The sequence below is a fragment of the Fringilla coelebs genome (genome assembly GCF_963513975.1).
Source record: "Fringilla coelebs genome assembly, chromosome: 8".
NCBI classification, from domain to species: Eukaryota; Metazoa; Chordata; class Aves; order Passeriformes; family Fringillidae; genus Fringilla; species Fringilla coelebs.
The window spans coordinates 19,096,364-19,114,141 of record NC_140066.1 but is presented as its reverse complement, the minus strand read 5'-3'; the positions used below and the strand labels follow the sequence as shown (position 1 = coordinate 19,114,141).

Sequence of the window (17,778 nt, the reverse complement as noted above, 5' to 3'; positions counted from 1 at the left end):
GATGGGGGAATCCAGAAGTTGCTGGTAAATTTTACTAATCTAGGACTAATGCTGTATATTAGCTCACATTAAATTCAGCAATGTATTTTTGGCATAAACTAAAGGAAGACTAATTCCGAAAAAGCTATGATGCTGCAGCAGCTCTTCTGACAAAATTTCAACTTTTAAATTAATTTTGAAGTGAAACTAAAACCAAAACAAAAAATCTTACAGCACTAAATAGTTATAATTTGAAAGCCCATTTCTCTTGATTGAGCCACAAGACAAAACCTGTTATTCACAGTTTTGTTGAGAGTAGCAGGATCTACCTTAGCAGTTTAGAGAAATGGGAAAAAAAAATCCATACTGCCTGTCAGGGCTTTCATCAAGTCTGAAATTTAACAAAGTGATGCATCTTCTGTCCATAAACCTGGAAGGTTGTTGGGGTCAGTATGAGTGCCTGCTGGATGGCTACAGGAGAGGTGAGTGGGTCCTTAAGACAGAGTGGAAGGAGAAAGTAAATGCAGCTAGAGAAGTGGAGGTTGTATCAGGGAGACTTTGCTAATGGGAGGGTGTGATACCATTCAGGTCTGCCCTCTGCTGGTGGAAGTGTTCAGTGTGTAGAGGTGCTGGTTCAGAGCTCTATAAAGCACGACATGGTGACCTGACTGCCAGGTCATGAGGAAGGTCAAAGCAGATTTTATCACAGACACACATGTGATTTCCCTCACTGGATTACACTGAGGAGGCTCTTTAAAGATCTGACCTAAGTCTCTTATCTGCCTCTCCTTATTTTGCAGATTGCTTCATGGAAGTGAAGAAATAGGATCAATTTTAATGCTGCAAATGTGATCTATGTTTTTTTTTTTTTTTTTCAATTCCCCAAACACCACAACATCCCCATTATTTTTCTTTCTTTGGCAAATGCTGCCAGTTTCATCCCTGTGTGGTGAGGCACCAGGAGCAGAAACCAATCACGGGGTAACATCAAGGCCATGTTTACTTGTCTGAACCCAAAAGAGGCAAAAGCACTCTGAGAAGCAGAGGCTTGCTTTGCCATTTCCTGTGATGTTTGAATTAGCTGTAGGGTATCACAGGTACCTGGATAAGAAGCTTGCCTGGTTTCCAGCTGCAACAGTTAATGTGAGATATCAGTGATGCAGATTTACTGGTACTGGCCTGTAAGCTCATGCCTTGTTCCAAGTGGGCAGTTATAAATTTTGCTTTAAGTTAGCTGAATGCAGAAAATGGGAAGGAGCAGGATCATATTAGCACTAGTGAAGGGAAAATGGCACTAAATATTAAATAATTATTATTATAAGATACTTCATAAATCCAAAGGAGGTAGAGGTGGAAAAGACCTATGAGGTCACCTAACCTATCTGTTCTGGAGGACTGGCTTGCTGCCTGCAATATGTATTCATTGTCTGCTACTCCAGACTAGCTCTAAATGCCCCAAGCTTTAGCACTCTTAATGCAGGAGAGGATGAAAGAAAGGGTCATAGTCTATTTTTCTATTTCTTAAACTTTTCCTTTCTTCTTTTCTGTTTCTGAAACCCTTCATCAGATTTACATGTAGGTTTTTCCTCTATTTTGTCTTTTTATTTTTTAATTTTGTTTTTCTGCTTCTGTGTCAGAAAGCCCTGAAGAGAAAGAGATGACTTCAGTAATTCTGGATAGCTGTATTATCTCTGTCTTTTGTGTGGATCACAGTAACTACTTTGATTGATAATTCTCTTTTTTAATTTTGCTCAGTTTTTAGTTTTTTCTCTCCTATGGCAGCTAGGTATCCTGGGTAATCCCCCCAAACTGGTAGTGTCTGGAGCGAGATATTTTTTATACTCTTTCCTTCTCTTTGTGCCCCCTCACCACACATCTGCCCATCCTCATCAGGCAAATATCCTGTTAGGAGAGAGCAATATCATTATTCCCGTGTAGTGCAGTGATGATTTGCCACGAAGAATGGTTGTATGAGCAGGGGAGCCTCAGTGGAGGTGTTGTGTCTCTTTAGACACTCTGCAGTGAACAGTACCAAAAAAGGTGATGCTTGTCCTATGTTTAACTGTCATGAATTCCAATGTACACTGTGAAAACAAGTACCTGTTCAGAAAGGAAACATGTCTGTCCATATCTGAGAAGGAAGTGTGGAACAGTCATTTTAGCCTCTCTGAGTGTTCTTGCTGTTATTTCTTTCTTTCACTTACTCTGTAATTGCCTTTTCAGCCCGGTCAAGGAGTCTGGTGATGGGTGAACAGATTGGGCCTCCCTCCAGACCATCTTCTCCAAACCCTCAGGAGCGTGTGCTGAAGTGTGGCTGGCTGAAGAAGCAGAGGAGCATCATGAAGAACTGGCAGCAGCGCTGGTTTGTTCTACGTGGGGATCAGCTCTTCTATTACAAGGATGAAGAGGAAACTAAACCTCAGGTATGACTAGAGAACTGCAGGAGTTCATGGCTGTGACTCCTGTGTGATCACAGTTGTCTTTGATTGACAGCTCATTTCAGATGCTTTCTGTCCTCACCAAAACCATTCACACTTAAGGAGGTTCAAAGGCACGAGATGTTGCAGGGAGGCTTTTCTACTACCAGACAAGTGGTGGAGCTTGGGAAAAGGTTAGAAGGTGTTTACTTACCCACTAGGGCATGCTGACCTCCAGATCTTAGTATGGTCAGCTGTGAGACTGGAGTTTGACAAGAAGAGTTATGGAGTTGCAGATTTCTGAGGCAGGAGTGATTAACCTTCTTGCTCAGCTGGGACTCGTTATCTGCCAGCTAATCCTTGTTTGCCATGAGGTGAACCAGCTGCTTAGAGGTGGCTTGTGTGTGTGGAGTGTGTAGGTTTGGCCACACGCTGAGAATGGGCTGTAATGTGTGTTTTAGTGTGGGGGGAGGGAGTGGGTGTTGTGCTACGGGCTAAAGTTTACAGAGGAGATCAAGAATTTCGTATTCATGTTTTTCTAATGCCTGTAAAATTCTCTCAGAGCATTTGAGCTAAGGTCTTTCCTGTTGCTGTAGTAGATTATGCATCATAATTCACCTAGTCATTGTTTTGACTGTCAGGCCTTTAACCAGAGTCATTGAACAGAGGGAACATAATTGAATGAGCCAGACAATGTCCCTGTGCTGCTGGCTCCTGATGAGTCAGTACAGGCATTACAGAGTGACAGTCAGCCTGTGTAATATCATCACCATCCACACACTCATTATAGACAATTATTAAACTGCTTGATGCAGCTGCCTGCTTGACTGTCACACATAAATTTCATTGTAGAGTGAGAATGGAAATTAATATTCCCCTGTGGGCCTGACATAAATATGGTAGATGAATGAGGATGTTGACTGCATCTTATATCTTGCACTCTCCTGATCAGGGATTTGGTCCATAATTATGGAAAGTCTGCTGTGTAAGGGCTAGAGAGATTTGAACTTGAGGATGTAACTTGATTACTCAGGATGCTGCCAGCCACAGCTGGATTTTGCACTTTCAAGCCAGGTGCCCTATCTTCATATGCAACACATGTGGGAGAGCTGAGCACTTCTGACCGTGTCAGTGAACATGATGAGGAAGAAATGGCCTCAGGCTGTACCATTGCTAAGGGTTTCTTTAACCATGGCCTTTTTTGGGCACAGGGTTGCTATACACTTATGACTGTGGGAAGACATTTTGTATAGGATGATACAGGACTATGATCTGACTATTCTTGTAGGAGTTGCACATTAGGATTTGCATCTGACTTCAGCTAGGACTGTCTGCATCCCACAGGTGGGATGCACTCATGGGACTTATAGACAGCTCTTGCTTGGGATTCTCTGGAATGAAGGGGCAATGGCTCAGGTGTGTCCATGCATTTTAGAGAGACAACTGAGACCCTTTTTTGTAGGGAGATTTTTTAATAGGCCATGGAGATATTTTCTCCAGTTGGTATTGATATTAACCCCTAATTTTCTTCAGCTCTAAAGGTACTCATGCCTAATTTAAGTATTTTTGTTTTATTTATTAAGTATGGCCTTTAAGCTTGTGTGTAAAAACTAAATCAATAGTTTCTCTGAAATTCCCATTGATCTTCCACCTACTTGATTATTTATACATACTCTGGAAGAGAGTTTTATTCTTATTGTTTACCTGAAGTCAAATGAAATTTATGGCATAATGTTTCAAAAGAGAAACATGAAACAACTTCTTTTTCTTCATGGATGCTGCATTGCCTATTTTTATGAAAGCCTGCTCTTTCAGATTCTTAGAGGAAACTGTAGACACTCTTCCTTTAATAATATTGCTGAAAAGGTGGAGCTGTAATCTGATGGCAGGAGAATCACACAGCCTTTCTGGAGCGAAGAGGAATTTTTCTGTTGTCTAAATGGATTGAGTACTGCTGAAGGTGTGTGTATTTGTGTGCCACATGGCAGTTGCATAGCCTGCTCCATCAGAGACCAAAGGTTGGAGGGTGCATCTGCAGCTTTTCTGCAGAGCTTTCTTTTTTTGCCCCATGAGGACAGGGGGAAGGGAGGACTGACCTGCAAAGTGTTCTTGATAATCCTACTGACTCTGTCAATATGCTTGTGTTTTTAAAGGAGCTTTGGGCTTGTTTCTATTCCCAGGAAAGGAGAGAGCATACCCCCCTCCCCAGTTTCCAGGGGAAAAGAAGCCACTGTGCTACTAATTCATTAGCCCTTCCTTCTGTATTGACTTGACATGATGAAAGGCTTTAATGCATCTGCAGCAGGTTTGAATTTTGCACTTTAGAAAACTGTAGAATTTTCTAGAATGTGTTCTGGCCACTGGACTTTAAAGATGTTTTATACAATACTTTTTGATGCCATTTGGAATTCAGATGCGTCTGCTTTTTTGTCAAGTTGCCTTTCCTTTATTTTTCTGTTATCGATGGGATGTCTGCAGTTTATCTTCTAATTTCAGTGAACCACAGAGTCAAACTGCAGGGCAACAGGATTGGGAGATAAGGGTGGTGAAGGCTTATCCTGTTGTGTTAACTTATTTTACCTCAATTTAAAATCTTACAGCCATTCTTGAAACCACTCAGCATGGACTTGCTAAGTGCCCTCCTCCACGGTGTCCTTCCACAGCCTTACCCTCACCCTGGGTAGGGGACAGGAGCTGAGCCTTGACCCTGTTCAACAAAGCATTTGTAGGAGGATGTATTCCTGAGGAGCAAAGCCATAGAAGTTATACTGAATAGTGACAATGCAAAGTAACACATCTGGCTTCATTGTTTTACAGAGAAGATTGCAAAGTTCTTCTGATGAGTTGTCTTCTGTTGGTTGAAATTCTGCATTGTCTGGCTCATGAGACACTAATTGTATTACTTCGTTATATGTGGATCTGGAAGCTGACAAATAACATAACTGGAATTTGTTTTGATTAAGATGGTCCTGTGTGTCTTGGATTTGGTTGTTGCCAGATCAGTAAACATGCATAGCTTCATTCTCATCAACAAGAGATGTGTGAAAAACCTGACTGAAACAACTTTCTTCATTTTCTATTCATCAAGAAAAGATGCTTTGGACCCCATTTGCACTCCGGGGCAGTTCAGTGCAGGAGTGGGAACTGCTGATTACCTTCTTCTTGGCTTAACTCTTGAGAGTCCCAGTTCTTATTGTATTTTGTCTAATTGTGGATATGTCCTGAAGAATGTTAGCTGAAAACCCTTTAAAATATCAGAAATTAAAGGCTTGTTTCACTCAGGTTACTAGAGAAGAGCTTCCTGTGATGTCTTTTTCAGTTTTTTCATAGATTAAGGGGTTTTTTTCATTTTGAAGATACTATGTCACCAGCTATGCCAAGTTCCCAAACTGGAATACATTGTGTTAATTATGCTCGGGCTCAAAGTGGAAATGAAGCTGAATACTGGCAGCATTTGAGCTTGGGAAATAAAGGGGCTCAGTTTTTTTCCTAGGGAAGCTATAGTATTTTGGATTAAAAAGGTAGTCCATTGTCTTTCACACCTGAATTAGCTGCTCTCTCCAAGTATTTCCCTGGGAGCTTCTGTGTACTGAGCATCTCTGGAAAGTCAGCCATTTTATTCAAATGCATGCTGCAACCAGAAATTCAAGGGTGTAGGAAGAGAAGATGTAATGTGAGATGAAACTCTTGCAAGGGATAATTAGGTATGGAAACCAAGGAGAATCACTTCTGCATGCTCAGAGTAGTGTTATTCCAGAGGACACAGCCTTAACCAGCAGTGGCCAGTGTGAGAGAAAGGACAGTGAAGCAAGTGGATGACCAGCTCAAATCTTTTCTTGCTCAGAGCTGTGCAAAGGTGTTGGGATCAGTAGATGAGCAGGACTTGAGTTTACTATACATCCTATCATCTTTTTCTTACCCTTTTGGTGGCCTTTTCCTTTTCACTAATGTTTGTGTCCATTACAGGGTTTGATACTACTGCAAGGCAGTCAGGTGAACGAGCTGCCACCTAATCCTGACGAACCAGGGAAACATCTGTTTGAAATTACTCCAGGTATGCCAGCATTTTTTTCGTGCTTTCACTGTAACATCACACCATTCCCAGCAGTTGTCACTAATGGTAATTGAGTTGTATTGATCACTCCTGAATGTTCTGATACTCTGGCAAGATTATCCAGTGAGACTGAGAAAAGAGACTTGACTACGTGGTATTCTTTGTTCTGGATAAAAGTGCTGCTGTGGTGCCTCATTTTCATTTTACAGTAGTTGAGATGCATCTTGATCCCTGACTTTCCTGTTTGGAGAGGCTCTTTGCTTGGAGCATTGTGTGGTCTGTCTATGGATGCATTCTTCTGGTTGTTACAGGAGAAACAGGCACAGAACACAGCACAGAACATAGGGAAAAGTGGTATCTGGATGCAATTTCTTTCATGCATATTAATTATTTTGGGAAGTGGGTGGGAGAAGAGACAAAAAGCTTCAAAGCATTTCCCTTTTGGATGAAAGGTTCAAGAAAATAAATAACCTAGCATGGAAGAGAGGTTGAAATTTTTTTCAGGTAGAAAATCTAATGATCTGTGACTGTAGTATTAATGTAAAACTTTTGTAGTCATTTTAGCTCCCATGTTAATGCTTGCTGGAGTCAGAGTTCGTACCTCCAGGATAGATTTAGAATTAGTTCCCTGCATGTAGTATAGGAGCAGTTTAATTCAGTTGATTTGGTTTTGACTGTATTTGGGAGTATTCATATTGTATTTGTGTTCAAGCCCAGTGCATGGTTGAATGCAGTGTATTTTGAAGGTAGTTTCAGGTGGCAGGATCTATAGAGGAGAAAAACCTGCTACAGTGCTACAGCAGAGGAATGAGAGCCCTGAAAGGACTGATCTATCTCCAGTACCTGAAGACCCAGTTCCTAGAAACAGAGGCAGACAAGTGTGACAGTGCTAAAAACTGAGTGCACTGACTCAGTCATGCCTTCCCTTCACTGCCAGCTTGTCCTGCATGGACCACCTGTCCTTGCTGCTTAGCATTGTCTCTCCCCACAGCATTGGTGCTGTCACTAGGGTAAATAAAAGTAATTGCTTTAGGCTGCCTCTTGTTTTTTAATGGAATTTTTTAAAAACAAACACTTGCCCCTGTATTTGAATGTTGTTGCTGTGAAGTCAGGTGTGTTTTTACTCTTTGGGGTCTTTTTATTACCACCCAGTTAGGCTGGCTTAAAATGCCATTTTTGCCCACCCCTGTCATGACAGTATTAGGCAGAGCAAGAACAGGCAGTGCTGTAAGGTTTTCAATGACCCCATCAGGCAGTGTTTTGCAATACCTTAGTCACAGAATTCTGTTTGACATTCAGGAAGCTATTTGGGGAGAAGAGATTTATTTTTTCCTCTTACTTATCACTATGCACTATCTATTAATGCCTTTTTTCCCCTTATACTGCAACGTGCCCTCATAGGCAGGGCCCCACAAACAGCAGGGCACTGGGCCCACAGTGTTGTCTGTATGGAGGATCTCCAAGGAAGTGACATTAATTGTTGGTCTGAATGCATCTGCACCATTTTGCAAAAATTGCATGCCCCATACTATTGCAGAAGGACTGTGGGCCTGCAATGTGAAAACACTTGGGTTGTTGTGGTTGTGAATGATCCCATGTGTTCTGAAATAATTAGCTGGGCCACAGACTGGCTTTATTGAGTTTCCTGCAGACTTGAAGTACTGATTCCAGATGGCAAAATAATAATTCTGTGCTACTTGTCCAACTTATGAGGTTGTATTTCTCTAGCCTGCAAAAGAATTGTCCTAAACTGCAGATAGCTCTTGCTTCAGGTGAGTTGGTAAAACAAGGCCATGTGGCTAGTTGAAAGGGACTATTCAGAAAGGAAAAAATGGCACTGTTTAGCGTGGTTGTGGATCCCAGGATATTTGTGTTCAGTCTCGTGTTTTCACCTTGCATTTTTCTGTGTTCCCTGAAAAAAATATTCAGTCTTAGTGTAGCACTGGCTTGTCTGCAAAATGAAGATATTTTCCCTAACTTATGCAGCTAAACCCCATTTGTAGCAAACTTAGTTGCTACATAGATAGCAAATATTGAAAACTGCTATGAATAGCCAGTCAATACAGAATGTGATTGACACAGACGTCACTGGAGAGTGTGGCCCGAAGAGTTGCCCATTTTGTTCACAGTACATTTATTCTGTGCTGGTTTTGGCATTAATGCCTTTTCTTTTTTTGCATGTGCTCTGAAATGACCGTGTTCTGCATGGTTGCCAGCCTGCAGAACACCCACATAGTGAACAGCTCTGAAACAGATGCCAGATAGGAAGGGAAGAACAAATGATCTTGCAGGACCCAGATCTTCATTTCCCATCACTGCCCATCTTTCCCTGTGTTGGATGTATGGCCATGATCACATTTCTGCCTAATTGTGTTTCATTTATCCTACTATAAGCTAGGACTCTACAGTTTCTATAGGGATGGTAAGTTTTTTTTTTTTTTAAATCTGTTTTAGCTAAGTTGGAGATTTTGTGAATACAGGTGCATTCAATAGCTCTAAGTATAGATTAAGGTTTTACTGTGCCAGTAAGCATCAGAGCTTTAACTAATAAAATTAAGAATGGAGCATAACATTCCTAAAGTGTACCTGTAGCTGATACCAATTTATCTGGCAAAGAGGCTGAGATCTGAGAAATGTCCAAAGAGTTCCAAAGTCTGTGGTACCAGTTATCTCCAAAACCCTGTTCTGTGATTAATGGCTAAGGCATTCAGCATCCTTGTTGTGCAACTGCTGCTGAGATCTTGCCACCTTTCCCCTGCTGCAGGCTGTGTTAAGTTTGGCTGTGAGAGCTGTTCCCTCAGAGGGCAGGGACTAGAGTAACACCATGTCCTCTGCTGTAACAGAGCATGTATTGATTTTCTGCTGAGTAACAAGAACTAATGATGGGCATTGTGTATTATTCATGTTTCATCAAGTTCATTTCTAAGCTGTATAGGGCAGCTGGGAGAAGGGTTAACTAGGGACATGAGAGACTGCAGAACAGTTCTACAGTCAAACCAGTGCTAGATCTGGTGACAGGACTTCCTGAAATACATTCTCTGTATTCCTTTTTGGGGAAAACTGTGTAAATTTCTGGATCCTTTTGAGTCAGTTCATGCTTCCCTTCATCATACAAGTTCAAAGAGGAATGGTGGGGTAAGCTGTGGGTGCAAGTTGCTCTCATACTCCAGTGCACATTAGCAGGTGGTGGGGGATGTTTTTGTAAAGCTGTGAGGGTAGATGAGGTCAGGTTGTACCATTTGGGGTAATCATTCCACAACAGCTGGTATTTATGGGTGGAAATGATCTATGTTGTTTGGGAGAGAAGTCCAAATCTGGCAACCAAAACAGCATCTGCTGTTGCTAGGGGCAACAGAACAAGTCAGTGATGACCTGGGGTTACAATGCATTTTGGAGCGGTGTAATGCAGCTTGTAAGAAGCCACAGGGATTAAGCTCTGAAAAATCTTAAGGAATGTTGATGACTTAAGTGGTCCTGAAGTCTCACCTTTTGGGAAACAACGTTTTAATGTCTTGGGGCAAGCGGTCTACCTAGTTTCATTCCCCAGTCTTTGCAGCACTTTGAGATGCTCAAGTTCTTCTGCAGACAGAGCATTTCCTGATACAGTATGGTTTTAGAATCAAGAAGGGGAGTGGAAAAAAGGTTCAGAAGTTAGGAGGTACTCATGGTGCACATTTTAGTGTCCCTTATCACTGATGATAGCTAGTTCCTGTTTCTTGCCATGGTGCTTTTTGCCAAGGTGAATGGTGACAGCTCTTAGCTGAGAGTTTCTGTGAGAATGAGAGTGCAGTTTTGTAATGAGTTTAATTTTTTCATTGGAAACAGCGACTGAGGGGGTTGATCTTGTTTCCATATATCTATTTATACCTTTCATTTCAGCTCTCATGACTGAAAAAAAGTTCTCAAACCAGGTGGACTTCAGGTCAATCCAACTAAGGTGATGAACCTTCAGGTTGTTTTTTGTGCTCCAGCTGAGTTAGCAACAGCACTCTCTTTAGTGAAGCAGTTCAGTCCTCTTCAAAATTGTTCACTTGGTCTTTTTGCAGACTTAGCCAGAGCAAGGGTCACTGTCTATACATGATTTACATGTCAAAGGTTATTTTCAAAACTTTAGAAGTCAGTTCTCTATGGTGTGCTCTTTCAGTTAGCTATAAAGATGGAATTCACTATAGACAACTTGCCCTTACAAAAAGAACTTGCATGGAATACTGAATCCTTCAAAGATGGAGTAGTGGTTGCGTTATGTCAGAAGTTAGGCTGGGGCAAAATAAAATGTCTCATGCAGAAACTTGTGCAGGGCTTATGCAGAAGCTACTTGATGGCCTTGGTTGGGCCATATAACAAGCAAGAAAATCAAGAAAGGCAGAATAAGAAGGTAGGAGTCCTAATTCTTACAGGAGCAAAAATTATTGTCTACTTGTTCTGTGGGGGTCCATTTGTGTTGTTGACAGTGTCTGACAGAGAAGTTGGAGTGGCAGCTTGTTTGTCTTGTACCAGTAGGTGGAATGGTGCCCACAGAGCAGTCTGATCTGTACTACACTTCTGCATCCCAGGTGATTGACACCAATTAAGCTATTTTTGTGGTCTTTTTATCTCAGTTCCTGTTGAGATGCTGTGTAATTAAAATACCAGGAGGAGAAATTAGAAATTCATACATTGAAAATCATTCTGTGTTGTCTATTATTCAATGGAAATTGCAATTCTAATTAACAGCAGGATCCTGAGTTTGCCATTGGTAATTAAGTTTTCTCCTGAAGTCTACAGCTGGAAACTGACTGTGCATATCTGAATATGCAATGAGGTTGATATTTGAGAGGTATATTTAGATCCCTGTGATTCGGCATCCACCATACTGAATAGGGAAATGGCAGCAAAATAAAGTGTTTTTGGGTCCTACAAGAAAGTTTAAGACAGAGTAGTTGCAGCAGTGCGTTCTGGAAACACTTAACAAGAGAGCTGTGCATGTTACCATGTCCATGGCATTCCATTGGCCTGGACAAGAAGATTGGTGGTCTTGGTTTTGCAGTGGAGGGCCCTGTCAGATCTGTTTTTATTGCTTCTAGATGTCTGGAGCATAGCTGAGAGCATGCAGTTGTATGTCAATAAAAAACCTAACTATATCTTGGAACATAAGATAGACTTTTCCATTTATTGAAGGGTGAGAAACAATAAATGTTTTTTTCTGTATTTTCTTTCCAAAGGAGTGCCCAGAATGTTAAAATTGCATGCTTTCTTTGCAGTCATACTCTGGAAAGAGTTTTGTATTTTTACCTTTTCTCTTGGGTTGAGACCTTTAAGGTAATAACGTTTTAACACTCAGATGATGACGGGTACATCTGCTTGCCTTTTCCCAGCTGCAGTGTCTTCTTGTGCTCAAGTGCAGTTTGAGTTTCCTTGAAAGCGTGTGTGCTGAAGCTCTGTGCCTGGGGATGCCGGTGCGTGGTTCTCTCTGTCCTGCCTGCTCCCTCTCTCCTGAGCACTAGATGGTGCTGCTTATTTCCAGCTCTGCTCGGGCTCTCGCTGCGGGGATGGCACACGCCTTGGATCCCCGGAGCGGGAGTTCACCCTCTCAGAGGAAATTACCTACTCTGTTTTGTTCATTCGCGTCTCCTCAAAGCAAATCAGCAAGCAGGAGTTCCCGAGCGATGTCTTTGCCCAGCCTGTGAAGCCGATGCTGTGCTCTGTAGGCTGAATACAGTAGGGAATGCATTCCTGCACGTTGGCTCAGTCGGTTAGAGCGCGGCGCTGATGATGCCAAGGTTGTGGGCTTGGTGCCCACATGGGTCATTCACTTAAAAGCTGGGCTGATGATCCTTGTGGGTCCCTTCCAACTCAGAATATTCTGTGATTCTGCAATATTCTATATATTCTGAACACGCTCCATGTATTCACATGGAGTGTGATATTCTATACTGAATATTCTGTAATATTCTATACTGAACACGCTCCATGTATTCACATGGAGCATAATATTAACATATTCTGTAATATTCTATACTGAACACGCTCCATGTATTCATATGGAGCGTAATATTAACATATTCTGTAATATTCTATACTGAACACGCTCCATGTATTCACAATGTACAGCTGTTGTCTCCCATGCCAAAATCAACAGTCTTTGAAAACATTCCAGTTCATATTGTTTACCTATTTCAATCTTGTTTTGGTCTTAAAACTGTAATATAAGAGCAGAACATGCTCTGTATAGACACACATAGTAATGATTGTGTGGGGAAGCCACTTGGATGCAGGTTTCCACTGTTTCAGGTTAACATACTGACCCAGTGCTTATTGGGCTGTAGAGTGGAATCTCTCTGACTATTTTCCTCTTTCCCTATTCTGAGCCTGCCAAACTTATTTTTAAAAATAATATATATCTCCAAAAACTTGCAATTTTAATGCATTGGCATTTTCCAAAAGGCACTAACTGCTTTCCTTGGGGTTACTCCTTTCTTAATTCTACTGAGATTCTTTTATTGAACTGAAAAATAGCTTTCATGGCCTGTCCAGACTGTGATAACTTTCTTTAGTTCAACAGAAGTATCAATCAGGTGTCAGTATTTCTAGGCTTGTTCTACTAATGGTTTAAGTTGATGAACTGGTACTTGAGTAATTAATGGAGTCCCTCATTTCCCTTGTGCAGATAAATGCTAGCAGCTCAAATCTTCTGTAAGCAAGGCTTTTCTGCTTACTGATATTCTGATCTGTACTTTCCCTGAATGCTTGACTGTATCATGTCACTGAATTCTTATGAAGAGAGAATGTGGAAGAAAAAAAGAACTGAACTTTGCTCTCAATTCATGTAACCTTATTGATTTCAGTAAGTGTTGTGTTCAGTCCAGTGCTGTATTCCTACAGCTTGACCAATCCTCTTCTGCCTGGTTAAGGTGATGACTCATTTCAGGTGGTCTTGGGACTGCATCCAGAGTTTTGGGCAGAAAGGTTACTGGGCTCCTCTTTCCCCCTGAGGGGGATGAGGCTCTCTGATAGTTAAGAATGTTTTGGCTCACCTTACCTTATCAATTTAAAACATCTTGAAGGGCATCAGGAGGCACCTGCAGCCTGTGAATTGCTTTTTGCTTTGTTTTCTTTTTTCCCCTAGCATATGCAATGCCCAAGGCTTATGTTTGCATTTGGCAGGTAATGATCCTGCTTCATGAAATAAACAAGATCCTGCCTTTGTTTTATTAGAAGTGTTTGTTCTACTTCAAGTTGTACTGTCTTCATCCCTCAGTGCTCTGGGGCCATGGGCAGCTGAAAGTAGGACTGGAAACGGGCTGCAATAGCCCTGTCCCCCTGCTGTCCTGGGATTTGTATTCCAGGAGAAGTTGTGCATTTGATCCCTGATCAGAAGCACCTAGCTGTCTCTAATGCACGTGCTGCCTTTAAAGAAGAATGATGGTTTTTAGAACTTCAATTGCAGTTGCATAAAGTCTGCTGTGAAAGGACCATGAGACTTAAGAAGTTTCATGAATAGGGCTTTCTGCTAGTGCAGATCATTAAAATGTAACCTCTGACTGGTTTTGAGCAGTCTTCCTTAACCCATTGTGTTCCTGAGAGACAAATATAGCATTTTATATAGGTTGCCCTTTGGGTATAGAAACCTGGCTTTGTAGTGTGATGACACATTGTAGTAGAAATGTACAAGGCATCATTTGATCTCCTCAGGTTGATTTTTCAGTGCAAATTAGGTAAGATTTTGAGTACTTCCTGCTGAGATCTTCCAGAGTGCGTTCTGCTATTGAATATTCTGCCTCGAGGATAATATATAAGTCCTGAGGCATGTGTAGTTAGTATGAGGGATTTTTTTTTTAAGTATTCTGGTGCAAGTACTGCTTTGTTACATAGAGATATGCTTATCAAACTGTCAGCACGATCGGTTCTGTAGTACCATCTCTATATTTCTTGCTAGTTTGTCAGAAATCAAGTCTTCAGTGACATTTGACAGCTGTGTGCTCTGTTGCTGCCGTTATGGGTTAAGTTTTGTTCAGCCTCAGAAACAGCTGTGTTCCCATTTGCAATAACAATGGGTGAATTCTCCACAAGATTTATGCAATGTCTGGGATCTCAGGCTAATAAAGTACTCTATTAGGCTATCATGATGAAGTAAAATAAGATACATGATAAATGGCAATGTCACAGCACACATTAAATTCTAGCAGAAGGGAAATAAGGAAAGCAGGAAAAGGCCTCAAGCTGTGCCGGGGAGGTTCAGGGCAGACATTAGGAAGAATTTATTCACTGAAAGTCTTGTCAAGTCTTGGAACAGGCTGCCCAAGGAGGTGGTGAAGTCACTGTCCCTGTTCAAGAAAAGACTGGATATGGCATTTAATGCTATGGTTTAGTAGACATTGTGATGTTCAGTCAAAGGTTGGACTCAGTCTTGGAGGTCTTTACCAACCCTAATGATTCTGATGCTGTTCTGATACTGGCAATCCTGTAGGGAAGCACCACTCATGCTTTTTAGGTACCTGTTAGCACCGCACCTCAACTGCTCAGTGGAATACACTGAATTGGAAATACCATGTGGAAGTCATTCTGGGAAGCAAAGGTAAAAAACAAAAACACAGGTCCTTCTTACAAGGCCCCCAAAAAGTGTGGGGGGGAAAGGGAGGTACAGCTGATAGTGTGCTGATCCAGGAGCCAAAAGAGAAAACAACTGAGAAACTGCTATCTGGGGTGTTTATGAACGCACTGGTACCAGTTTGAAGTGACAGCTGGCCCAGTGTCAAACACCTGTGAGAGAGGGTTCACAGGCAGAACCCCCTCTGTATTTGCCTGCAATGGCTTGGGGATAATTAGTGTGCTATCAGTGAGAACTTGCTTGCTCTGGGCTTTTTGAACTTCATAGGGAGGAGGAAATATGACAAGGATGTACTGCCTATGGGGTAGCATACTTACACCCAGCTTAAGAACATGCAGGGGGTTTTGTTTGTTTGGTTGGTTGGTTTGGTATTTTTTGTGGTTTGGGTTTTCTGGGGGGAGGGGTGTTTGTTTTTTTACTGAGAAGGGATTTAGCTCCCTGTGCTTCTTATCCAGGTATCATTTCACTGTGGGGAATGCATGAGTGCTGAATGCCCTTATGGCTGATATATGTTCAATTTACTAGCATTACAACAACTTTATTCCCTAAAGTCCATGATAAGCTTCATAGTGTCTCTGCTGTACTCCCCAGAGGGGCTCTGCTCAAGGTAGTGTTCTCTAAAGGCAGTGAGGTAGCTGGGCTCAGGACTGTGGTCTATATAGTGTAGTACTTTCTGATAAACTTAATATTCATAATCTTTTTCAAGCACTCTAATTGAAAGGAATGTGATTTCTTCCATTAGGAAGCTGAAGTTCAGGTCATTGGTCATTATACAGCTTTTTCTTTTGACAGACTTTAAATGTTTATCGAAGTTTGTGTCTTCTGTCTCTGTTCTGGCAGGTGCACAGGCCTGTAAAGGCACATTCTTTCAAAGTCTGCCTTTGCTTAGATGAGCAATAGACTCCTGCTAAGATTCAAAGTCCACTTAAGATGTTGATGCCCATGTTTCCACATGGTATCAAAAATGTTATGTATCATCCTGGAGCCCTAAAGCACTGTTATTAGTTCTGGAGTTGGTTTTTAACCACCAACTGTCAGACAGACATGAACACTTGGGGCAAGGGGCAGGAGGAACTTGAGATAACAAAGGAAAGAGCAGTGTTAAAAGGGAGTGTGTGTAAGACAATAGACTCCTAAAACTGACCAATGCAAATGTATTATTTGCATTGAAGGGTAACTGTACAGACTGTGTTGCTTCCCTGAATTTTGGATGGTGTATTTCACTATGAAGATGTATAAGCACTCTGGCAACTGGAGAGATGAAGAGCCTTCCCTATATTAGCAATTCTGTTCCAGTGTAATTGTGTCAAAAGAAAGGCTGTACTGGCATAATAGTGTAATGAGGAGAAAGATTACTTTTATTAACACAAAGAGAAGTGTCTGCAAAGATCACTGTTGTGTGAGAATCCTTCTGCTCCACAGAGACCATAAAGGCTCTGCTTTTATGTGTGTGGTTTGGATATGAATCAGAGACTCAAAATGATGTCTTCTGGAAGGGTTCAGCAGAAGATATTTTCCAGATTAATTTAATTCTGGTCGACTTTGAGTGGACAGACCAGGTTTCAGCTGCCTGTTTCTGTTCCTGTGTCCTTTATAGGTCTTAGGCCCAGATCATGTCATGTGTTGCCAATACTCTAGAACATGAAAGTTGACATCCTACCTTTAGCTAGCTCTGTGACCCAAACACATCACAGCAGAGAAGAGAGGAGTTAGTACAAATGGAAGTATTGTTCTTATGATCATGCTTGATAAGAGAAACTTTATCACCTCAGCCCTGCTTCTGAAGCTGGTGGAGGTCTGTGGAAGGTGTCATAATTGTTGCTGTGGGCCTGTAAGGTGACTGTCTTACTGAAGGGGATATGTAAGGATTGAGGAGAGGCAGTGAGAAGAAATTCAGTGTTCTCCCTTAGTAGTGCTTTGAGGTTACAGCTGTTTCCTCTTGGAAAGCACAGCTTTGCCTTCATTTTTAATGCCAGCATCAGCACAGGGTTCTGCTTTGGTCTTGGTAACCTCAATAAAAATACTAAGCTACATGTAAGGAGTTATTCCTTAATTGCCTTCAGCAAGACATCCTTGGCTATAGAGTCCAGATATTTTTGATCAGGCTCAGACCTCTATGCCATTGGCTTTAAGTTCTGCAGCCAGGGAAGAGTTGTCTCTCTGTGAGCCAAAGCAGATCCTCCCCTCCTTCTAGAAGCAAGGATTCTTTAAAGTTAGTGAGTGCAGAAGCTTGCATACATGAATAGCAGGCTGTCTGCTCTGTGCACACTGGGATCTGTTAGGAAAGGGTTCCTTTGAGTAGTTTTGAGTGCTGAGGGCAGCAAGATGCCTTCAGGTGTTTGCAGTACAGCTGCTTCTTACAATCTGTGTGCTTAGCTGATCCTCCCCTTTGGGCTCTGAGCTGGTGTGAGCTGTGCAAGAGCAGCTGTGGATCCATGGCAGTGCCAGGCAGGAATTTCTGGAGTCAGCCAGTGTGCCTGCCTGCTGCTGAGAGCTGGGCTGGCACTCCAGCCAGCACTGCCCTTCTGCTGCCAGAAATGGAGCAGTGACAGTGGCACCTCTGCCACAGCCAGTGCAAAAGGGGATGGTGTCCATGTGCAAGGCTTGACCATTTGGGATTTCTTTGTGTTCCCTCAGCTCTTCAATGCCAGAGGCCCAAGAGCTTCTGATGCCCTCAAAGTACCTGGGGAGGTACTCTCTAGCACAGTGTAGATAAAGCTGTATTGGAATTTCCAGCCAAA

At 42.0% G+C, this 17,778-nt stretch overlaps 1 protein-coding gene across 2 annotated transcripts in view; it reads left to right on the top strand.

Moving 5' to 3' along the window:
* Positions 1–17,778, top strand: part of ARHGAP22 (Rho GTPase activating protein 22) — a gene marked incomplete at both ends in the record, with an annotated part of 114,134 nt that overhangs the window by 10,949 nt on the left and 85,407 nt on the right. For both annotated transcript variants that reach the window (XM_084210346.1, XM_084210345.1), the window contains 2 exons: positions 2,203–2,402; positions 6,363–6,450. In XM_084210346.1, the coding sequence (XP_084066472.1) occupies positions 2,203–2,402; positions 6,363–6,450 (288 nt within the window). The remainder of the gene's footprint in view (positions 1–2,202; positions 2,403–6,362; positions 6,451–17,778) is intronic.